The 15332-nt window shown below is 42.7% G+C and overlaps 1 protein-coding gene across 6 annotated transcripts in view; it reads left to right on the forward strand.

The window, feature by feature from the left end:
• Positions 1-15332, forward strand: part of mef2cb (myocyte enhancer factor 2cb) — a 70190-nt gene that overhangs the window by 39430 nt on the left and 15428 nt on the right. For all 6 annotated transcript variants that reach the window (XM_070833117.1, XM_070833118.1, XM_070833119.1 and 3 more), the window contains exon 4: positions 3214-3417. In XM_070833117.1, coding sequence (XP_070689218.1) covers positions 3214-3417 — 204 coding nt within the window. The remainder of the gene's footprint in view (positions 1-3213; positions 3418-15332) is intronic.

Raw genomic sequence — 15332 nt, forward strand, 5'->3', positions numbered from 1 at the left:
TGTTAGTGTAGCATTTACTGCAGCTTACAAAATAAGTGAATTATCATAATGTTTTATTATTCTATGAACATAGACTATAACCTTTTCAGTAAATGGATAGTTTTCTCATATTTTGTCATGTAGGTTTGTACCCTGTCAGAGTGCAGAGCAGTCGCTCCTCGAATACAGGTCCAGTGCAGCAGTTTACGGCTGCTGTGTGGGCCGAGAGAGCTGTTTTGAGCTTGCACAGGAAAGGCCAGTGGTGACATCACCAGCTTGAATGCTGATGGGCTAAAAGGGTCACATGATGCCATCATGTGAGGCCATGAAGTCACGACAGAGTTACCTCAAGCAGTGAAACTGAATACTGAACATAAAAAATGCATAGCTGTGATACAGTACAAATTAGCACATCCCACTTGATGTTTGCACCGGTATTTACCATCAAGCCAACTGTCTTTTAAAATGTGTGCGTGTGTTCTTGTTCAAGCAAGCATGCACTGTCTATATCCCCATGTATTTATGGATGTATGTGCATAGCGTTAGTAATATATGTGATTTGGAGGTAGCAGGTTGTACGTGTCAGATTGGGATGTGGGGGTGTGGTGTGATATTTATGTAGGTGTTATTGTTTGGTCAGTTAAGGCTTTTCATAATCGCACTCATTCTCTTCCTGTGGTGTTGTTCAAGTCAGTCTATGTGTGAATTATAATATGTGGGAAATGCATGCGCAGTTCCTCATTTGAAGTGTGAGGCTCAAGACAACTTTGATTGGATTCTGTTTTTCTTTTCTTTTCTTTTTCTTTCTTTTTTTTTTTTACATGTTGAAACGAGAGGCGGCGAATGAGTGTTTTTATGCGTGCATGGTTGTGCTGATGGTCGCAAATGGTCCGCTAGCATGTGAGGGATCTGAGCCAGCATGTGGATCTCCCCTTTGAGGGTAGCTGCTCTGGACCTCTGGGACTCACACCCAGCCCACTGTGTGTGCCACGTGCCACCTTTTGAAACATTAATGGCCCCAGCAGAGTGTGTGACTGAGTGAGTGGGTGATAACAGAGCTGGGCCGGCAGCTAGCTGTGTCCTGCATTTGCCCCTGGTGCCCCTTGCATCAAAACACCAGGGGAAGACAACACTCTACATGTCCTGTTCCTGAATAGTCTGCTTTGACCTTATGTCCTACAGTCCTGCCATCTTATTTACTCTATCATGTACGATTTGTACAGCTGCCCTGCTGTTGTAAAGCTAGCAGAACCCTTTAGGGTGCATATGTTTCAGTTTTGGACGGTAGAGCTTGGATATGACAATTAATCTTATTGTCACAAGATACCTTTTGATCTTTCAGTGTAAAGAATGAGGCTTGTTTTTTTTTTTTTCACATTTCAGTATGACTGTAAATGTCAGCATGGTATTTAGAGCCCAGGGGAGCTTTTTTGCCTTATGCCGTCGGTGAATCAGATGAGTGTTTGTGCCGAGGTACAGAACCTGACATTGCACACACCGGTTTGTAAGGAGTCAGAATGCGGTGTCTCTGGTTTCAGCCTCTGTTGTCTGACACATAGCTCGGCGTGACGCGATGACATCACTGGAAAACTTTTAGGTGGGGAAGCTGGTCCAGGATATGCCAGTTCATGCAAGGTTTTACCCACTCTCAGAAGAGAGGGAGACAGAGAGAAAGAGAGGGTGGATGTGAGGGATAGTTTGATATTCAGTTTCCTTGGTGCATCCTGGGAGATATGATTTCAGGAAATTCAAAACTATCTATCAATATCCATTGAACCTTATCTCCTCTTTCAGACCTCGGAGTTGTAAAGAGAAAATGTGAAGGGCAAAGCATGATAGATTTATGCCACAAATCTATTACCCCCAGCACACATAAAGATCTTTTCTTTAAGGCCTCTCTTTGTAAGGGTTTTTATAGCCTACAGTTATAGTCTTTTATTATTGTATTCAGAGCATGTTTAACTGAGTGTTGGGAGGTTTTCATTTTGTATTTCTTGGCCCACTTAAGTGTCAGAAGAGAATAGACAAACATGCAGTTAATCAACAAACTGAGATCATTAGCTACCAGCTGGGCACAGTTCTGGCAGTTTTCCCTCTCAGTAAAAAGCTTTGTCAATGCAGATCTCCAATGTAAATCATACAAGCAGAAAATAAAAAAAATAAGTTCAATACAGAAAAAGCAGTGTTGCTCAGAGAAGGAAACTGGCAGTGGCACATTTTCTCGTTTTCCCATACAGCCAAAGAGCTTACACACATGGCTTGGAAAAGAAACCAGGTGCAGCTCACTGGAATTAACTCACTTTCACTGCTCTAGTTTTGATCCAAACAATAGAGGAATAGAGGCTGTTCTATTTTGACAATGTGGGCACTTGTATGTGTGCGTTATTAAAGGTATCAGTCTTGGGCCTCTCTCTCCCTCTCTCTCTCTCTCTCTCTCTCTCTCTCACACACACACACACACACACACAAACAGAAAGAGAGAAAAAAGGCCCCATTAGAGAAGACAATTTTTGTGGTTTAAGTTGAGTGCATTGTCACTATTTGAGTACTCACAAGCAAGCTTCAAGCCCAGGCAGGGAACCCATCTGTTATTTATATCAATGACTTGTTATTCACCACCAGAGGCGGTTAATTGGGCAACACGACAAGTGAACAATGTTTGTTAATGTCAATGTGAGAAAATAGTATGCCTCAGCTGTTTTTGTTTTTTTTTTTCAGATTAAAATAGGTATAGATATGTGCATTTCTTTTGTCTAAAAGCGGTAGGTGGGAGAGCGAACACATTCAGGCCATATAAAAGGGACAATTTAACGCTTTGATGTACAAGCAATAACTGATCTTCTTTACCGTTATCTGTCTGAGACACAGTGTTTTCAGTTCCTTAAAAGTAAGCCCAGTTTCTTTTTTTCTTTTTTCCTGGTATTGTGGATTGTCTGTTAAAAGTCAGGGTGTGTTGAACCATCTTCACTTTCCTTTAATGCCATTTCCCCGAGATCTACTGATTTTAACAGGGATAAGTTATCGTGGTAGACTCGTATTTATTTCCCCATTACAGAGTGAAGATGCCTAGGCTTTTTTCGCTGTCACTAGATAATAACTATAAGTCAGTTCAGTGATGCTGTGCGTGTGCGCATACATCTTCAATCCCTTACTGTGAATAGAAATTATTTATACATTGTTCTCACTTCATCTAAGCATTATCCTCTAATTTCTTCATCTCCCTCTTTTGCATAGGTGACATTTACAAAGCGAAAGTTTGGCCTGATGAAGAAGGCGTACGAACTGAGTGTGCTGTGTGACTGTGAGATCGCCCTGATCATCTTCAACAGCACCAACAAGCTGTTCCAGTACGCCAGCACAGACATGGACAAGGTCCTGCTTAAATACACCGAGTACAACGAGCCCCATGAGAGCAGGACCAACTCCGATATTGTGGAGGTAAGTTACAAGAAAACACAGACGGCACACATGCACGTGTGCACAGATGCACGTCAGCACACACGCACACACATGCACGGACACACGCACACTCATGCAAACACACAGAAACGCACAAGTAGACAGATGGTTACAGCATTTGTGACTCATTCAGCAACCCTTACTTCTCTCTCTTGGTCTTCACACCTAACACAGTGTAAGAAATAATTGCTCCCATAGTTTGTCAGTATTCCCTACAGGTTAAGTCCTAATATCAATCACAAAAATGTTAATCTTAAGACACTATATCGAAAAAAAATTCTATTTAAATGGCTTCCTTGTGTTGTGTGTCTATTGCAACATAAAAGTGGTTGCCTATCATTGATCTGGACCTTTCAGACAGTCCCCCATGGTGTGTGATCACCAGCCCCTGCCTTTGGTGTCTTGTCAACATTGATGTGCCTCTTAGACGAAGATGTTGATCTGACTTGCTTTGGACAAATGCTGCAAGTGTGGCTCAAGACGATGTTAAACAGCGCTGTCAGGGCAACCAGTAGGCAGGTAGATAAAGCAGGAAATGACGCTGGCACCCTCCAGGATCCTTAAGCTCTCAACATGAACCTGTTACGCAATCTTCACACTCTAGCGCTGACAAACCTGGTGGGCCAAACACACAGGCTCGCATACATTCACACAGAGTTTATCCCTTTCTCTTGCGCACACACTGACATCATGTTTACTCATCCAACTCCACCTGTCCCATAAAGTAATGATGAGTAAATCAGATTTTGCAAATGTATGAAAATGTCACAATATAATGCTTTTATTGTGTTAAATAGGCTACTCCAGATCGCATTTTTCATTCCTGCAAATTATTTTTAATAGAAAATGTTAGATGCCGTACACATTTCATACGTTTGCCTGCATTATAGCAATAAAATATTGCAAAACCATGCAAGAGGAAGTCTTTGAAATATTTAGAATTATTTATTTATTCATTATTTATTATGTTTTTTACTGTGTATATGGAATGACATATACACATATTTGTCATAGAAAATCTCATCTGTGTCCATATGTTCTCCCTTGTTTTTATTGTTTATGCATGCTCAGTGTGTAATTCTACAGGCACCTGATGGTAGCATAATGTTCATTTGTTAGATGGACTTGGTCACAATTTATGCACAACACGTTAAGTATGTCCTTGTCACCTCATGATTTAAAAAGGCCAAAAGGAAAAGTGGGGACCTGTAAGATGTAATGAATGTATCCCCTCAGCACACATGTACCTGGCTGGCCAGTCTAACACAGGATCAAACAATATGAGACATGTTTTTATCTTTTCATACGGGTGATGCTGGGCTCATTGCCCTCCCATGGATGAACAGGCCCACCGGGAACATCCCTGCTATTCCAGATGGCACTCGGCACCTGACTGCGAAGCTTTTGAATTTACACATTGATATCATTTGTCTTCTGCTTTGGAAGATGATTCACTTGACATTATTCCTATCCTTTATATAATTACCTCTCTTAATTGACATCGTGTTTGGAGGTTAATAAACAGCATAAATAAATGTACAGCAACATCGCACAGTATTGCAAACTCAACAGTGGTTTGTATTATGGCTTTTGTTCCATCATCATTTCCATTTTGCGCAGTCAAACATGTAGCGTGTTAATGTGGGTCATACATCAAGTGACACAGCACCCAACATGTGGCCTTACTTATGAAAACAAAGAGAATGGGTTTGTTTCAATATCATGGACAGTAGTTAGAAGCATAAATAAATCCACTAGACACAGAATAAGAGCTTTTTTTTCACAATGGAGTATATGCTCTTTTTCCCTTCCTATAATTCATATTATTAAGCCCTTTGTGAATTATTAATGTGGCTGAGGCTCTAACTTTTTTAGCTTAGATTTTTTTTTTTAAAACATAAAATCAGTTTTGTCGTTGTTATATGTTGTGCAGCTCTTGAACATTAAATAATCAGTAAAGCTGTTTGCATTTATGCTGTCCCCAAAGCTTTAGTTTGAGTCTTATTATAAATTAGAAATATGAATTGCCGCAGTTTGTGCAAAATTAATCGTATCCAAGTATATCAGAAGGGATAAAAAATAATCCTCTATGCATTATATCATTTACGTTAACCCATTTAGCATCCACTCATATCCCGAGTGCGCCTACAAGCACTGATATCCTTTATGCACCAAGCCCTTCAGCCACTCTATAGTCAGTGTATTACCCTGCTCCAGCTGAACCCATGAAGAGAGTTGTCACATGTTTCAGCAAGTGTCTGTGACGAGAGCTCCTTGCTTTGAAGCTCTCTCTTTAACTGTGTCTCCATTAGAGAGCAGAGGATGGCTAACGTGTAAACAACCGTGTCAGGGGAAGACGCTAAAGAGCCCAGTGGGGGAGAGTGCTGTGGAGCACTACCTACACTGTGATCCCTGGAGGTCTCTGAGCGACTCACAGCGGGAGAAATCGATCTGAAGGGGCCTTCAGCCTTAGCTGAGGCGTGCTAACGGGATTGGCCACAGGGCTGACACTAGCACGTTTAGCATGGGTGGTAGGAGGGTGTTTGGATGGGGATTGAGGGGAAGTGGGGGGGGGGCACTGGATCTCTCCTGCCGAGCAGTGTGTGCCGCTGCTAGGCTACGTCACAGGTGCTGGAACGTGGGTGGGTTGTTGAGTTTGGGGGGAGGCAGGAGCAAAAGCGAACTTCCTGTTGAAATGGCAGCATGATGAGGAGGAGGTCAAGAGCAGCAGAATGAACTGCTGGATTTAGGGGTGCAGACGAAATCTAGGTTCCCCCACGGAGGAACAATAAGAACTTAAATAAGACATCTGATATGCGACATATTTAATTTGAAATTTGTAGAAAGCTCTTGTCTTTAGAAGTATACAAAATGCATGCATCTCTCTCAGTCTGCTGCTGCTGTGCCTGAAGGTGTAGTGGGAGGAGAGGCAGAGGTAGGGGAGCGGAGCTCAGAGTGTGGGCGGCTGGCATAGAGGCCTGCTACATTAGCAATAAAGCTCTATGTAATTAGCATGTCTTTGGTTGATAATTAGCGTTGTTGAGAGAGTGGCACTGAGAGTGTTGCACAGCCTCTCTAGCTACAGCATGTTTACAAGAGGCTGGAGGGATTTTTTTTTCTCTCTCTCCCCCTTCACTCTTTTTCTGTCTTTCTATTTTTATCCAGTTTTTCATTTCAACATACATAATCTAAAATTTTTTTTTTTTTTGCATTATGTTGAATCTAAATGTGCGTCTGCATGCGAGAGGCAGAAAAATGGAGATAGAAAGGGTAAAGAAAGTGAAACAGAGAGAGAGCGAGAGAGGAGTGGTAAAGAAGGTCTTGATGACTCACTTGAAAACAGTCTCAGCTGGGAATGACACTTCCACAAATATCCGTGAAAGCAAAAGAATAAGAAACCAAAGCTAACCCTCCTCTGAGCACAAGTTGTAAAATAAAAGAAGCCTGGCTAATCAAAATTGCTACAAGTTATTATTGTCACATTCACAATGCATGACACCCCGAAACCTATAATAATCGCAAAAATACAGCGGCAATTCGGAACAAACTGAGGACATGTTTTCTTTTAATGTTTTGTATGCTTCCAATTAATCCCACGCCACATGTATTTCCATGCTGGATACAATGGTAGCTGAACTCGCAGAGACTCCCCCAAGAGACTGTAATAAAATATGTACTACACAGCGTTATCAGCCACTACATAAACAAGTGGGGAGGTCCACTTAATTAATGCTAATTGTTCAAAGTGACATCAGAACTCATTTAGGCTGTCGTGGCTTGATGAAAGCAAGCACAGAGGCACATCCTGCATCATTTGATGTCCATGCGGTGTCCAAGTGTGTCGTCCTGGCAGGTCTACAGTGCACTCTGAGTCTGGCTCCAAATAAAACAGTCAAACATGCAGATAGATTTCCTATACTCGCTGTCTGCCAGACCAGTTTCCTGGACATGTGAACGGCATTAGAGGAGAAATGGGAAGCTGTGTTGGGAAATGACAAGAGAATAGATCCATCTCTCCTTTTTCCTTTCTTTTTGTTCCAGCTTAAGAACAATCACTTTTTTTTAGCTCTTATTGGTGATTTATACCAGTATGGGGGTTGTTAATTGCAACAGCACATGAAAGAGTCCTTTCTTTCCCCTCCTGATGAATGCAGATCAAGCCCAAACCTAAGCAGTGCTGGCTGGTTCTTGCTGTGATTGAATGGCCCCAAATCCAACAACACTCTTGGGCTGTGCCAAATCCCCATTCCACAATATGTTTGTTTTTCTCTGTCGAAAACAAAGAGCAGAGGTTTGTTAAACAACTAAAGGGTTAGTGAGTGAGCTGTGATAGGGAGCTTTATCCCCTCAATGCCTAGATACACCTGAGCAAAAGGAGGCAAAGATGCTGTAACATATTGTGTGCACCGTATGCACATACGCAGTATGAGCTGTTGTGCTTATATGCACACGCACAAAAGTGTGTTTGGCCTGTGCGAGTGTGTGGCTGCACTGCATGGGTGCATGCGTGTGTACATCCATGGTGACAATTGGCTCGAACCCTGCAGAACTGACGGCATTGTGATGACCTCAGCCAGCACAGCACACTCTGATGCTGCTGGCTCAAGGATCACATGGAACGGCACATGGCTCTTGGTACCGAGCTGACCTGCCTGCCTGCCTGCCTGCTTGCCTACCTGCCAGAGGAAAGGCCATTGGCCAATCCCATTTCCAGCAGATTAACCTAATCTGAAAGTTCAGCTCACCCTGTAATCTTAAACAGCAGCAGCAGCAGGGATCTTCCTCCCCACCTATCCTCAACTCATATCTCTCCCTTCTTCTCTCCTTTCGCTCCCTCTGTTCTCACCTCGAAGGAGCCGTTGAATGAGAGGGGGAAGGGGAGGGACAGGGGAATGGGTGATTGTGAGAGGAGAAGGAGGGAGGGAAAGAGGGATGGAGGGAGGAAGGCTGGTAATTATTTCCAAAGGTCATTCTGTTAATGACTACCCGCTTGGCTAATGAGATTCAGCAAAGCTCCCTCACCATGTTTCACCCTGCGTATGTTTCATCCGTGTGCTGAGATGTGTGAGAAGCACAGGTGTGATTTCAGCCCAGTGACAGTCCACTGAAGGGAGGGAGGGAGGGAAAGTAAGGGTGGAGGTGGTGGTGGTGGTGGGAGAGGGAGGGTGGGGGGGTGCAAATGAACATAGAGAGAAAATAAAACAAGCAGATATGTCTGTGACATGACAAGAAAACACATAATGTAGCATGTCTACAGTAATTCACTGCAGGTCTTGCACAACGATTCAACTACTAATAAAACACTGTCCACTCATTCGAAATACTACCGAGAATATTTTGGCTAATTTTACTGACATTTGCCTCAAAAATGTGCTTCTCTATTAATTCAAACCCCTTTTTCCCCCTGCTTTTTCATAATATTCTTGCAAGTCAACAGGACATGTGATCTCCCTCTCTGAAGTGCCAGTGTGCTCATGTTCTGCCTCGCTCTTGTGAAAATATTTTCCAGCATGTGTGCTATTCTATGTGCTTATTTGGTTTCTAAACAGCATGGAGAACATTAGCCTTAAGGAGTTTTCTGTGTTTATCAGCTCACTGAATGACTTCTTCTCATGGCTCTCAAATACTGTATAATTACTCCAGCTTGAATGCCTTCACTAATTTATCCTCTACGACTTTGACATGTGTCAGCATCCAAGAGAAATAAGGGAGTCATATCATATCTCCTGTCTTACAGTTGTCCACAGTAATTTTGGGAGTCATATTGAGGTTTTGGGATAGAGTACATGTGGTATAACATGGGGTGGGGTAGTCACAGCGATCACAGTGCCTCAGTGTTTACTAGTGATGAAAAGATCAGCAACATGGCTTGTTTTTCCTTGTGAGCTGAGGATTAAGGCCCGAAGCTGCTTTGACCGACTAAGTAAATTAACCTTGTGACATTGGCAAGTTAACAATATGGCCGTTTGTTAAAACAAAGACTTTGAGAAGTTGTATCACTGTCAGTGGCTTTTCACACATCTCTGCCTTCAGTTCATTCCCATTACCATTTACAGTGTTAACAGCAATGGTAAGGTTGGGCTCTGGAAGTCTTTCACAAAGTGACAAACGAGCTCAAATGTTGGTGGAAAAAATAAACAAGGTACCACGTATTAAAAGTTCGTGAAACATCTTTCTGGTGTTCAGTGCTGTGAAAAACCTGTGCGCCTTTGTCCCCTTCCTTTTCCTGTCTACCCCCCCACCACTCTGTCCTCTTTGGTTTGTACTTGACGTTTTACATAGAAACTTGTTTGCTCTAATACATAGGAAGTGGTGATAAGGCAAAAAACAGACAGCAAAAAGAGAGTCCACGCTTCTCTAAACGACTTTTAACTTTAATCACCACAGTCCCTTCACACTTTCATGTGACTGGCAACATGCACTGAACTCACTATATAAAAACTAGTTGCACCACCCCCAAAACAACCACCACCATCATTCTCTTTTATTTGATGTACTCTTTTTCTAATAAATGCCTCAAAAAGTGGTAGCGGTCTAAAAATAGTGTGTGGTGAGGCTAAAAATAGTTGCCTAGCTGGCGGTCCTTGCTGGGAGAGGGTAGAAGAATAGGCATGGAATCTCTCTCTCTCTCTCTCTCTCTCTCTCTCTCTCCTCTCTCTCTCCTCTCTCCCCCCTCCTTGTGTTCGAAACAGGGTGGGTGGGGGTTGTTTTTGAAACAGAGTGAGTAAGCGAAGTGTCGGGGTATTCATTCAACCTCTGTCTCTCTCTTTATGAGGATCAACCGTGAAGAGTTGCCCTCGGCGACCACATGCATAAGACCATCGGTCTGGGACCCTGCAGTGCCTACGAACATTTGATCCCTCGGATAAAGAAATCTATTATTCTATTCGCTTTTCTTCTCCCCCCACACTTTATCAAACAGAGACTTCCTGTATGGCTGTTTTTGAAAGCTTTTTCATTACAGAGAAAATATATGTCTTGAAAGTTATATTATCTACGTTAATAGTATTAAGCGCATTTTAATCAGCAGATCTGCCTATGATACAAGTGACAAACCCAAGTGTTCTGCCCAAGTGTATCTGCTCTAAGTTATAGGTTGGTACATTAGAACACATCGGTCTGCGGCGCCAGCCTCAGACTTAAAGAGAGTGAGTTTGCTGAGTTCCTATTTTATAGACTATGTGCCTCTTCCACTTTTTAAGAGAGGCTAAAAGCAAGATTACAGATAATGTATATGATGTAAAGGCCAAGCATTTTATTCCACATCAGACGCCCGCTGCCCAGAAAAGCAGAACCTCAGACAAGAAACTAAGTAGCACTTGGATCTCCGTCAGAGGTGTTTTTTAAGGTCAATATACTGAAGCGGAAGTCTGAGGTACTCACACAACAACAAAAAGAGGTTTCAAAAATAGACTGTTTGAAATGTGCCAATATGTGGTCCCTGTGGTGTGGAGCGGTGAAAAAGGCAGGCCACTTCATACGCCACGCTGCCAAAAGGCAAGGCTTTTCCACTACACAGCCCAAAACAATTCACGCCAGCCATTAAGATGAAATGATGCCTTGTTCTTTGAAACTATTTGTGGAAAATTCAGAATAATGAAGATCTATTTTTATAGATGGCATTCCCTGCCCTGCCTGAAGCCCCCCCCCCCATCCCTCCCTCCCCTGCCATGATTGCTGCTTTGGGCAGGGTGTGGAAACTCAAGGTCACAGTATAGAGGTCAACCGGCTGGTCATTGTTACTCAAGGCCTCCCTCAGGCTCCCTTTTCCTGCTGTGGCACCACGCGATAAGAGACAGAGAGACAAAAGACGATAAGTGACGATCAGTGCGGGAACAAAGAAGGAATAGAGGATGGCTGGAGGGGGACTTTAAGTTTTACCCACTTTGAAGGCTTTATTGATCTAGTCACAGTGCAGTCATATAGTGACGTGTGACATTACATAAATTTGCTCAGAAGACATTAAAGTGTGTAAAGCAAGCTTGGGAGTGTTTTCCACACACAATTTAGCCTTGGCGAATCGATTTTTATGTTGAATCAGACATACACGTAGACGCATTCTCATTTCTCTCATTTGAATAGAGACGTATTATGCAACTGGAGTGTAGACGGGATGAAAGATGGGTAGGTTGAGGGTGAAGACATAATTGCCCTCTTTATCTAGTTTCACTGAGCTGGCATTGTGTCTCATAATGTCTATCTGGGTAATTATACAGTGTAGTGACTAGTCTGAATGACCACTTTGTTCCCAGGACCGGGATGCTGCTGTAGCAAACAGTGTTGGATTCTGACATGTGCTTAGTGTTTGTCTATTCCATATGGGAAACACTGCACCATCTGGTATTGTGCTGTGTCCTGGCTAGCTAAGACTGTCTGTCTGTGAGTGGGCTCTCGTCTGCAGTGGCCTCTTCTTATTTTAGCACATGCACCATCACAATGCCACAGTTTGGAGAAATGTGGAGGAACCTTGTTGCATACAGTACCCTTTGTGTCGCACTTTCTGTCTCTCTCACTTACTCTTAACACTTTTCTCTATTGTTTTGTTTTACTTCTCACTCCCGTCTTAATGTGTAGTCAATCTAGTAATCCTCAGACAGCTAGTAATTACACAGTTAGCCAGCGTTAGTACTGAACACACAACCGCTTTGCCCAGGAATGATGGATCCCAGACGCCAGCTCTTTGATTCCAGATTATAGTGCAGCAGGGCACCAGGAATAAGGGGCTTCAAAGCCACCAAATCACTGAAAAGTCATTGATGCGATAGTTTTTCAAACGTCGCCTCAACCAATGCTTAGGGACGCACAGATGATGACTGAAAAAAAACAGGCAGGGACAGACTGTGATTTGGGGTCCCATTCCTCTGATTGGTAACCTACAAAATCAACCATCTCTCCCCAAACGCTCACTCACACACATACACACACCATGTAGCCATCATCCATGGGCATGCCCCTCGACATGGTCCTGGCATGTTCAAACCACGCTTCATGAAACTGTGGCCTTCTTGCCTTTGGTCTGCCATCTGCTTCCAATAAGCTAAGCCAGCCTGATCCCTCTGATGTTCCCTCCACTCTGAAAAGCAGAGAGAAAGAAAGAGTGAGCGAGAGAGACAGAGAGAGTGAGGGGGAGAGAAAAAAAAAAAAAAAAAAAACGGCAGCAAGTAAGAATGAGCCAGACAGACAGAAAAAGAAATATAGAAATAAGGAGAATGAGAGCACATCTCAAACATACTATTACCCCATCGCCGCCGCCAGCAAGGCCACCCTGAGTGTGCTTATTGTGCAGTGGTGCTGGGGGGTCTTAATCCGCAGCGGGTCCACTTCATGACCACCTCCATCTTGTTATTTGTGATGGGAAGGGACAACGTTTTTTCCCCACTGCCTCACCCCTACTGACATTGAGCCACATTGCTCCTTACCAATCTGCTCTGACAAAATTGAGTTTGTCAATTGGTAAAAGCTTGGGAGCTCCCTGTTGTCTTGTGGTTTTCCAAACTTTTCCTCTCTTTGTCATTTCCTTCCTCTAAAATGATCATGATGTAAATCCTAGGTTTGTAATTTGCCAGTCAAATGCCAGGAAATGCGCTGTATATTATTGCATGAATTAAAAAAGCATATTTATTATTTATTGTAACCCTTTAGTTTAGTTGACGCTTTCTTGAAAATTATTTGGGAGACCTTTTGATTTCGATTCGTGGGTCTTAAAGCGGTTACTGAAAAGACCGTAGTGCATACCGTAGGTGCATCCTGTGGTCACACTCAACCTACACAGATTCTCACACATATCGAATGAAGGTCTGTACAATTTGCATACCGACTTCAAGGAGTATCTCAGATAGTCAGAGTGAATCAATCTTTTCTCTACCATTTTAACATTGTGACAAGCAGAGGCTGAGACCCTGCCAGGCAAAGCTGTTTATTCCAGTATCATTTTGTTATATTTTAACAGCACAGCAAACATGATTAACTATAAGTGGCACAGTTATTAATGCTTTCATATTTTTTACTCGTCTGTCAGCGACTTGTTTTCCATCGACTGTTAAAATATAGTGCAAAACCAAAAACTACTGCCTTTATTGGGGAAAGTCTTTGTTCCCTGGTACTATGCTATCTTCTGTCATAAGTCTTGGTTTTGCTTACAACAGTATGTGTATTCTGAATACCATACAGTGTTGGCAAAGATATAAAAGGCCTATTATAAACTGGCTGTTTTTGTAGAGGTTTTTCACTGATGTTGTCAGCCATTGGGTTGAAGACACTGAGAAACATTCACTGGCCTGGCTGTCGCCAATAGCCATAAACACAATATTGAATGTGTCGTACCCTTCAGCCAGTGCCAAGATAACTGCAGAGGGGAATGGTCAGCAATGAAGCCCTTCCAAACACAACCCATCAACTAGCCTGAGTCTATCTGAAATAAAGATGTACCCATCAAGCCAACAATGTTTTGATTCAGCTTCTGTTGAGATGTGGTAGTACAGCAGAAAATGAGGGGAAGAGGACAGAGGTAGCAAGCCAGAGACAGACTGAGCAGCAGACTGAGACAGAAAGATGGGGGCAGAAAGACGGATAGAGAAATCGAGAGGGTGAGCAGGGTGGCAGAATGCCGAGCAGACGGATCCTGGTATGGCAGGAGCTCTGGGCAGGCGTCAGCTGTCCCTAGCAGACCCCCTGGGGCCACCCAGAATTCACACCCAAATACCCTCCACAGTTTTTCTCAAGAGCTACATGAAGTTATCACCCACACCCCAAAATATGAAATGAGAATAAGGCTGGATGTTTTCATACAATTAAAACATTAGAGAACCAAAATCTTTCACAGATGTACTAACACCAGAATCATTTCCCTTGTAGCTCACGCCTGCTTCACTTAGACTCTGTTTATCTCAGTCTAGCTCTGGTTGCCTCTTTTGGCCTTGCTGACTGTGGTCCTCTAGCCCGTCTTAGCCCGGCCTAGTCTAGGCCAGGCTAGCTAAGGGTGCAGAGCTGAAGGGTACCGATGAGACAGGTGTCTAAGTATGTAGGACGCCGTGTCTATGCTGTGCCTGCTTCTTACAGGCCCTGTGACAAGTCGAGTCATGAGGGAGCATCATGAAGAAGGAGTTTAATTAGGAGCAAGCCTCCAAAGGGGCCACAGAGAAAGACACAGAGCCAAGCAAGCACACACAGCTTTTTTGCAGTCTTTCCTCTCTGTCATACTTTTTCTGCTTCTTCTCGTTCACATTTACTGTATCCAGTCTCTGTAGCACGCCTGGTGACTGTTCACATTGTAGCAGTGTGCAGCTTTGTTGCTTTTTTCTCTTTTCTTTTTCTGTCTCTTCCCCCTCTCTCCATCAAGTTTTCTCTCTTGTGAACTGGTTTTTCACTCCACAGTATACAAACAATTTGTCTTTTCTTCTCTTGTCTTACACTGTAGCCAGACTACAGGAAACTTTGGCTCTTAGTGTTTTTTATTACAAAAACTGTTTGACTTTCTAGTAAGCTCAAAAAAAAAAAAAACAGAGAGAAAGAAATCATTAATTAATTGATTAATTAAAAAAAAGTTACTCTTGTAAACAGAGGCAATGAAATGGCTATAAACTTAAATAATGTGCTGTAAAAAGTTTTCCTTTTAAGCCAGCAGTCATTTCGTAAGAGAAAAATAATGAGCACTGCTTTATGAAACTGAAAATCCTAGTTACTTGATAAATTGAATCATTTTAATGTAAAAGTGATAATTTGGGTGAATGTGTCGTGCATAAAATTCTTGGCACAAGTGAACTGCACCAAAGTGTTTTTGTTTAATCCTCATCCTATTAGCATATTCCCCAAAGACTCTATTCTCGTGCCAGCTCTTCATACCCATAGTCCTCTTTCTTTCAATATGGGGTAGCAACTCTTTTTCCAATGATCAT

This window comes from Pempheris klunzingeri, chromosome 7 (assembly GCF_042242105.1).
Source record: "Pempheris klunzingeri isolate RE-2024b chromosome 7, fPemKlu1.hap1, whole genome shotgun sequence".
NCBI classification, from domain to species: domain Eukaryota; kingdom Metazoa; phylum Chordata; class Actinopteri; order Acropomatiformes; family Pempheridae; genus Pempheris; species Pempheris klunzingeri.